Source organism: Lepeophtheirus salmonis, chromosome 8 (assembly GCF_016086655.4).
Source record: "Lepeophtheirus salmonis chromosome 8, UVic_Lsal_1.4, whole genome shotgun sequence".
NCBI classification, from domain to species: domain Eukaryota; kingdom Metazoa; phylum Arthropoda; class Copepoda; order Siphonostomatoida; family Caligidae; genus Lepeophtheirus; species Lepeophtheirus salmonis.
Window position 1 is genome coordinate 30,560,549 of NC_052138.2, and position 10,100 is coordinate 30,570,648.

General features: G+C 32.0%; 1 protein-coding gene across 1 annotated transcript; it reads right to left on the reverse strand.

Annotated features, from left to right (window-relative positions):
• Positions 1-4,678: 4,678 nt before the first annotated feature.
• On the reverse strand, positions 4,679-8,860 carry LOC121122577 (uncharacterized). Its single transcript, XM_040717606.2, has 6 exons — positions 8,208-8,860; positions 7,357-7,583; positions 7,152-7,293; positions 6,876-7,094; positions 6,629-6,775; positions 4,679-6,365 (listed from the first exon to the last, which is right to left on the reverse strand). Exons 1-6 carry the CDS (start codon positions 8,603-8,605, stop codon positions 4,766-4,768), a joined length of 2,733 nt encoding a protein of 910 aa, XP_040573540.1. The 5' UTR covers positions 8,606-8,860; the 3' UTR covers positions 4,679-4,765.
• Between the last annotated feature and the right edge of the window lie 1,240 nt (positions 8,861-10,100).

The following is a 10,100-nucleotide window of genomic DNA, read 5'->3' on the forward strand; positions in this document are numbered from 1 at the left end:
AAGTAATAACGCGTGCGTGTGCTCATAAAAGACAAAGAGTAACAATGAGGGTATATTCGGGAGCTATAATTAAATGTAAGTCTTTATATGACTAGAAGTAGAATTGAGGATCGATAGCAGACTAATTCCTGTCAATGCCCTTGCTATACAGTTACATGAACACACCCGTGGAACATGTATTAATCAATATCGATGTCTATGATACAACCGGCGCTGGAATGTATTTGTAAGTGGAGGCTCAAATGATCTAATTGTGACTTCATTAGGGGGTGCCTGCAGGATTTTTTGGGAGTCGTGACAAGGATTTACCTTTGGACAGGGGGGAGAATGTTATTTTTTTGACAATTTTGACAAAATACTTTCTTTTTTTTTAAATTCAAAATCGAAATTGAGACAAAAAACTTATTTGAATTTTTAGAATAATTTGAAAGAATAACCTTTTTCATAAAAGACATATTATAAAAAATGAATAAATTTTAAAATTAGAAATTATTAAGGGATGAAAAAAATAAGGACATTAATGTCGGTTCATTTTTATCGAAGCATAAAGGTGTTTTTTCAATTTTTTCATCTCCTTTTTAGTTATTAATATTAATACTTTTATGGTCTGTTTGTAATTAATAACAAAAAAATAAATAAAAGCAGAAAAAATCATTAAAGCGGATTGTTCCTTATACAGTGTACGCCGAGGCGTCCACAGGATTATATTTTTTTCTTTGTTTTTTTGTTATTTTTTTCTAAATAGTCCAAAAAATCAAAAATTTCAAAAAAATATTGAAAAATGTTATTTTTTTGAAAAAAAAATCAAAAATTTACAGTTGTTCACAAAAAGTTCCAAATATTAAATTTTGTAAAAATATTTCAGAAATTCATAGATATTCACAGAAAGTTTAATTTTTAGGGAAAAAAAATTAAAAAATTTAATTTTTTGGATAAAAATTTTTCAAAAATCCACAACGTTTCACAAAAAATTAAACTTTTAGAAAAAAAATCTAGATATTAAATTTTTTGAAAAATATTTTAAATATTAAATTTTTTAGTCAACATCAAAAAGTCATTCATTTGGGGAGGGGCCTACAGTTCCTCCACCCCACCCCCCGGGGACGCCCATCATACTTTTTTCTAATGCGCAAATGATGTAAATCTGGTGGGTTTTTTAGCTGGCCCGATAATTTTTTAATAGGTACTATAAGGAATGAATTTTCTTTTCCTAAACAGTTGTTATTATTATTTAATTCTTGAGTAGTGAACATCATTTCCTAAATAATTTCAATTATTTTCAAAACCGACGTAGCGTAACCCTGAGGATTTGTTGCAGAGTTATTATTGTAAGTAATTGTAGTACTCAGTGTAAAAATTGGGAATCTACATCGGAGTAATTCTAGTAAATGACTTTATTTATATCCTTGTCTCTTTTCACAGTTTAAGGTAGCTGATCTAATAAAACGTCATCTGCATTATTCGTGCTCTCCCCTAAAACATTCATCATATTGTCAGGGTTACCATGTTGATTTTTGGTACCTTTTTATTTAATATGCCCATAGAAATAGAGCGCGACGGGTAGTGTCGGCGGGCGTGGTTTCATTCTAGATGTAAAGATTCCAAAGTGTTCTTGGAAATACAGACAGTTGCTATCATGCATTGGAATAAAGTAAAGAATCTCTGTAAATCCCAAATAAATGCTTTCACAGAATATTTTATGATAATTGCTTCAATTATTCATATACAAAAAACGATTTTACAATTCATTTCATAATTTGAATTTCTTTCAAAGCAAATAATTCCAACTTGGAATCGCTGTAACTCATGGATAACGCGCTCAGGAGAAGTTATTCTCTTGAACTTAATGTGTGTAGTTTAACACCCAGGTGATTCCTAGAGAAAAAAATATATTAATATGGATTTCACCAAAAGATTACTAGGTCCGATGAAGTAAGTTTAATACTATAATGTTTACTTATACATACTCCATCTAACCAATTAAAGGAACATTAAAAATAATAATAATTCCACGTATAATCATGCTACAGAGCTATAATTTGTGACATCAGATTTGGTCTTGTGCAATAATATTATATTGGGACCGTTTATTCAAATTGATAAATTTTAACATGATTTATTATGGAAAACCCATCATTCTTTAGACCTTTACAGAATCGCCTATAACTAATTATCTAATCAACTAATCGTCCACTACTTTTAATAAGATATGTTTCCAACTTAATTTTGCATCTTTTTGTTTAATATACATATTCCTTTAAAATATCCTAATGGAAGGTTATTGAAAGAGAAACAAAAATATTTTGAGAGGACTTTATAGTCCATGATATTTGAAAATTGTAATGCTTAATTTTGAAGGTGAGACGGATATACTATGTGATCTACATAGAAGACGATTTAGTTTCCATGAAAGCTCGAAGAGCAGAATCAGGTTATCGTTGAGAGGAATTGATGAAAAAAAAAATTCACAGTCCAATTACAGATTTCCACTAATCGTATTTTTTTTTTTTTTTCTCGATGACATGTAAGGACTATGCTAAGATATTCAATGACACAGTCCATGCCTTTGTTGATTTCCCGTCACTAACCATTCTAAATCAATTTGTAAAGTTCAACGTAAAAAGTTTGATAAGGATAATTTCACAAAGCGATTGTGCTTTTTGGACTTTCACAAAGGAAAAAAGTAGGTACATCGGAAACCAAAGCAATTGACTTTAAACTCGAGATTTTGAGATTTTAGTTCATTCTAGTGAATTTGTTCTGTATGTATATTTATAGAAGGTATGGTTCAACTCCGGAGAACTAAATCTAGCCTATAATGGTTTTTTTATGTATCTGTACGTAATTGCCCTGGACTTAATTATTATTATATTTATGTATATATTTACATTAATATGAAGGAACCGAATAAAATTAATAATGGGGTATTAAAAAACCGAAGTTCAGTTTATTTAGTGCATGAACAATGGGGATATATCACCTATGTGATATGATTTTCAAAACTTTAAATGTTTACTATCATTTCGAAACCAAAATAGAACTTTTTTGATTTATAAAGCTTGTTTGATATTATTTTTGAAAAAGGAAGTTATGTTGTCGCACCCTGTACAAGGATAACTACAATAATGTACTAAGTTGATGATGCACTTGTCTCATATCAATGATCTTGAGTTTTGAATGTAGTCACTTCAATCCTAAGTGAAAACAAGGGATACTCTACACACACGGAATACCAACTCTTTTTTGATCATCTAAGGTTGTCTTAACCTGTACGAAATTATACACTAGTGGGGAATAAGCAGAGTTGCCAAGTGGGGAATGATCGATCGGAAGAAGGACCACTGATTCAAAACTTCAACCAATTTCCCCCAAATTTCAAATCACAGCAATTTTCAGACTGTTTTAATAACATATCAACCACTACATGAGGTATTGTAAGTCATGTTTGTGTAAAAGTGACAACAATGTCAGGTTAGATATACCAACATCGGCTCCCACCAAACTCATTCCTGTCGCGTCTTTCCCTCTGTAACAGAGCTCATATTATTAAGTAATTACTCATACGTGTATATATTCTAGTGGTTATTTTATTTAGTGTGTTGTGGTGATTTTGTATGTTAAGGGTTGAGGGTGTATACGCGGGGAAATGCAAGTGGTGGGTGGTGCAAAGTCAAGCCGGTGATGTGGCTCAATAAAAAGTGGGGAATTGGAGAAAGAAGGTTAAGGACCTCTTATTTCAGGGTTATTTTTCTAAAGAGTAGAATAGTTAAGAAATGATAGAGGGAATTGAAATAATACATAGTGTTATGATAATGCATGTCATAAGCAATTAATATATATTTTTTTAATTTGGCTATATCTATTTATTTTATATGATCATTTATAATGAATCATTCCTTAAGACTTTCATTTCTGAACTATTTTACTATTAGAAAAAATAGCCTTTTATTGGTGAAAGAAAGGGAAGAAAAAGAGATTTAAAAAAAAAAAAAGACTGTTTATTCCATCCATAGATTATTCCATGACTCAAAAAATGAATTTACTTTAAATGAAATAAAACGATTATATGCTTATATAAAGAACATTATTTATTAATTATATCTTTTATATACTTCATAGCACTAAACTTTGAATATACGTATATATCTATATATAGTTTTTTTATAATAATAATTGATTAATTAATGTAAGATGATAATTATATATTATGTAAATGGTAGATTTTTTTTTGCTTTTTTTGTAAATCAAATTAGTTGAACTTTTTGAGATCAATACATTTCTATCCATATTCCGATGTACATATATACACATTTAAATATACGATATCTTTAACAATAAATAAGTTACTGAGTTACAATGATGATAGACTCCAGCTCTCTATATCATGCTCAAAAAATACATTTCTATTATTAGTTAATAATGAGATAACTACACAACCGTTGATTACAATGACAATTTCTACCTTTTTCATATTTCAATAAATGTATCACACACCATAACAATGAAAGAGCACAACAACGATAATAATATAATCAATATTAATTAAATCATTATTTATTCAGCCTTGTGAAAGCCACGCTAAGGGCCAAGTCCGAAATCATCTCTCGGGTAAAACATTCCTTGCATAAAAAAAGGAAGAGAAATGTTCGTGGGATGTTTTGATACATATATTTATGACTTTTTGATTATTTTTTTGTGGATTAAGATTTTGAGAGAATGATGATGAAACGTGTGGTGTGGCTGTGCTCATATTTACTGTAGGAATTCAACAAAGACTACAACATCTGGATGCATTTGGTAAGGAAAGAAAGGAATTAATGGGAAGGAGACCGTCTTGCTTGGAAACACCGGATTTTCTATTTCCAACATCCTTTCCAATCAATTCTAAAATTTGAGAGCCTAGTTTCTTTCGAATCATGGCTCTTTCTTTCAAAGTAAGTAACGAACTACATGAGTGGGCACGATGTAAGGGTCGACTAGAGCTATTTTTTGCTGATAAAAACGTTAAAGAAGCGGAAAACTCAAAAATATCTGGTATTTTATTATTAAACGCATCATTTTTCTGGTTATTTATTTCATTTTCGATGGCGACTTTATCTATAGTCTTGAGTGAGTCTTTCATTCCAAATTTATGTTCACTACCTGCGTTTTTATAAATGTTGTTATTTGATTCTTCCTGTATTTTATTCAATTTCTGCTCCAATATCCTCATATTTACTCGACTCTTTGAACCTGAATGAGTAGGGGGCTCCAACTCTCCATCTGAGGAATTATGAGAAGAATCATCTCTTGAGGAAGAGCGCAAAGAATCATTTCTGACATAGATTGAAGGGCCGATACTAGGGCTTGAAGCAAAATCTGCTTCATGGAGTTCACTAATACGATTCAAACTGTGAGATTGACGGAGACGGGATTGGTGGCGATGTCGCCTGTTGGAGTTTACATCATCAGCCTTAGATGGTAACCCTCTTCCACCACCACTTCCTCCTGTTCCACTACCTTCTGATCCTCTACGAGTTGATCCACGTCCCATGTCATCCCCAAAGTTATTTCCAGATCCACCACTACTGGAGTTATTAAAACCACCAGCACCGGAGGATCCTCCTGGATCTGTATTATCATCATCTTTTGGAGGTGGAGTTCTTTTATCGTAGCGTTTCTTCTCAGAATCATCGTCTGATGCTTCTGAACTGGAACAAGATTGTGTTCTGGATTTGTGAGCAAGTCTACGCTGTTCAAATCGTCTCATTACAGTAGCCGATGAGAATTTTGAGGGAAACTGATCCACTTCAGCTTCTTCTTCGTGGATTTGATTTAGTACTGGTCCCGATTGAGTATGTTGTGGGGAACTTTTGACAATAGGTACTTTTCTACTTTGACAGTTCAACTTTGAAGAATATCTAGCGGGTGAGGAGCCTAAACTATTATCTGTATCTGGAGATTCAGGGGCGGACTTCCTTTCAGAACACGGGGACGAACCAGATGAACGACGAAGAGACCCTTGACGACTTAAGCTTCCAGTTCCAATTTGAGAAGTCACTGGGAATGGAGCAGGAGCTTCAATTAAGGACTTATCAGTTTCTAAGGTCAAATGTAAAGAACTGGCGACAACTGAAGCAAGAGATGAAGTTGACGAATGATGAGATAATCCTCTTTGTGGCAATTTAAAATCGATATCATCAAGTTCTTCATGAATGATCTCTTCATTTTCTTCCTCCTCTTCTTCTTCAACAATAGAACATTGGCGTATTCGATAAGACTTCCCAGTAGATGAGAACCCTTGTTTATCTTCAGGAGATAATAAGCTTTCGACCGTAGAGCATGAGGCTTGAACTGTCTTCCGAGAAGCTTCGACAATATTTCGCCTAAATGGAATTACAAAAATATAATAAAAAATCTTGAACAGAGCCCTATTGTACAATTCAAATCATATTAGTGGAGTCAATAAGATATTTGATTATTGAAAATGGATTATGGCAAGGATTTTGATAACAATCAAATAACAAGACATAACAAACATCATGTAAGTCTAAAACATGAAACACCTACTCAGAATCATACATATATGTTTCCTAAAATACCTAACTCAGTATTATAACATATCATAAGTATTTTAAAAGTAAATTACGTTGGTGTGAGAGGAAAACTTGCTGTCATGTCCACTTCTTTAGAATTCGTTTTCTTAATCAAATCATGCCTTTGAGCTCGCAATTTCCTTTCAGCCAATAAAAAATACGTGGCTGTAATATGATTATAATCATCTCGATCAAGAGCTCTGAAAAATAAACAAAATTTGAGTTTCGACATTATAAAATGAAATGGTAAAAGTTTATAAGCCAAGTTGAATGGTTATAAAGTTGAAAAATAGAATTTACTCAATGATTTCTTCCTTGATTCCTACTCCTCCGTTGACCATCTTATTGATAATATAAGCATGCTCCTCTTCAGATAAATGCTCTCGAGAAACTAGGGGTAATTGCTCCCACTCTGGTACTGAATCAACATTTTTAACTTCATCAAGCCATGGATGTAAAATAATTTCATCTAAACAAGCTCTATGCATAGGATTGCGTTGTAGCATGCTTGAAATTAATCTAATGGGAAACGAAATATTAATAAAGCAATCAAAATATGAAATTGGGAGTACACACTTTTTACACTGAGATGAAATATGTTTTGGGAAGGTATATTTACAATCCATGATCATGGTTAAAGTTTCACTATCGTTGGCCTCTTGAAAAGGAGCTGCTCCACACACCAGCATATACAATATCACACCCAGTGACCAAATATCTGTAAATAAATATACACCAATTTACGCCATGTTTAGGATTTTCCATCACATTCTTAACTTACCCACAGCCGGTGCGTCGTAGGCATCTCCCAATAAAATTTCAGGAGCAGAATATGCTAGACTTCCACAACTAGTTTGAAGACTCTGTCCCGGACTAAATTTGTTGGAAAAGCCAAAATCCGTTAATTTGACCATTTCTAATTTTTCAAAAAATACTGCATTCTCTGGTTTCAAATCCCGATGGACAACATGAAGCTTATGACAGTACTGTATTGCATTTACAATTTGTCTGTAATTAAATAAATCATTAATTATTATTATATGAAAAATATTAATTGTGAGTAAGATACGTGATTAAAGTGTCACGAATAAAGTATCAATGAAAATATCAACCCACATATTCAATATAGTATGGAGATAGATATATTTTATATCAAAGTACTATGTAGGAAATATTGAGTAGGTATATTTGATATAGAAGGAATAAAGTTCTGAAACATCACAGCTTTTTTTGAAGATGTTTACAAAGTTTCCTTTACAACTATTTTATTTCCACAATAACAGATATAAAGCTAATTTATTATTTATGTATAGGGCGAATGACGACATTCCTTTCAAATGAATGAATGAACTCTGTTTAATAATATATATCTTTGATAATTTGATATTTTTTTGGAATTATTGAATCAAAAGTAATGATGCATCAAATGATGATATCCTATAATAAATGAAACTAAATCTTTCATTCATTTATTGAATCATTGATTTTCCTCCTTTCCTTAGAGAGAGGAATTGAATTTCTGACATTTATAGGAATGTTTGATGTATCGTTCATCAATATGAAATATACTTAAATTATATGAATAACACATGAATATTAAAAAGACCGTTTTGATGCATCTCCTGAACGAACCTAAAGTATTTTTTGGCCAGAGTTTCAGTCAAGCCTTGCTCATGCTTCATGATATAGTCATAGAGATCTCCCCCATCTGCGAGTTCAAGGATAAGATATAGTTTGGAGGGAGTGTCAATGACTTCGTAGAGACGAACCACATTGGGATGTTGAACCAACTTCATGAGTCGAACCTCTTGAAGCGTTTGAACCCGCGTCGAAGAATCAAATTTCAATTTGTCAATCACTTTAACTGCCACTCTTTCACCCGTAAATACATGTCGAGCCATTTTCACAACGGCAAAGTGTCCTTCTCCGATGGTATCCTCCAAGTCATAGAGGCCAGCGATTTCTTTCCCGGTACGGCCTCCAATTCTCGTATTCTTTTTAGTACGCTTGGAGGAGGATGCCATCGCCATGGGTATGCCGCACTTATTATAATACTCAAATAGATTTCAAAAATTAAAACCTAAAAATAAAACTAATTTCAACACACACGAATCATTTCCATTTTTTACTCAATCTTTTTTTTTCTGTTTCTTCTCTAGTATTATTTATTAGAATATGAAATGATATTCTGGTAAGTAAATTTAGTAGTACTAGTAAAGTAATAATACATAGATATATGTGTGAGCGAGTCGTTCTCTCTCTCTCTATATCTCTTTCTTACTCTCTCTCTCTTTTTCAGCTCCGCTCCGTCTTCAGCTTGTCTTTCTATAAAAGACACTCCTAGCGACATCTACCTCTACTACCTAATTCACTCCCCTGTTCCCTTTGGCTTTTACTAAGTTATGTAATATTATAGAATAAAAAAGTTATATACCATTAATGAACTGATATAAATTTCTCTTCTTCAACTCATTAGCATTTTGATTGTTGCATTTAAAAGATCTGCAGTTTTTTTATACCACATACATATTCTTAGATCATCCATCATGGATTTTGTAGTAATATGTAGCTCATTCTATGGAAGTTCACATAATGGTAATCATTTATAATAACATGTTGATTATACTAATTGTATTTCAAAGGAAAAAGAGTCTATGTGTATATGTCATTTACAAATTATAAATGTCTAAATTTTTTTACTGATGATTGTGTTTTAAGTAATGATCAGGCTCTATTTTTGGCCGTATTTCAATTATGCATAATGCTATCAAAAGTTCAAACTTCACTCTATATATGATATTTTTCTGTCTTTTAGAGTATTAAATACAAAGTCTAGATAGTAAACTTATTTACATTCTTTCATAGTTGAATAGACATGGAAGATTTATAATTACATATATTGAGGCTTTTTTATGCCTATTGTGGGTGAAAATAACGAGTAGGAAGACATAGAAATACGCTTGAACAATAGGGCTTCTTTTTAATGTATATATACATAATATAATTAACGAATAAAACGTGCTGTAGAAGCCTTCTTTCATCTTAATAACAAAAAAAATATATATATATGCATTTGCAGAGAATCCGGGTTCTTTTGCATTACATATTTTGTCATTATTGATTATGCAATCTGTATCATCATTCAATCATATGTAAGTCAGGGAAGTTTTAGTTCGAAAAAGTGAATACATATTTACTTGCAAAGTATTAGTGAGCGGCATTGCGTTCATTGTTTTGAATAACGAGTGTGAGCGCGTTGGCCATTTAAAAAATATCGCTCATTTTTATTATTTTTTTATTACTTTTTCTGTTTCTATCTCTTATGAGAAAACATCTAAAAATTTGAGAGTTAAAGAATAATTTTAAAGATTGTAAGAAAAGACGGGGAAGTTATGTCTCGAGATAAACTACATAGAATGTTTTTTTTTCTATGCTGTAAAAGGGGATCTCTGCTGTCTTCGGTTGATGAGTTTGCCTCTCATGTAGCTGGCCAATCTAAGAAGACTCAAAATTACCCTTGTCAGT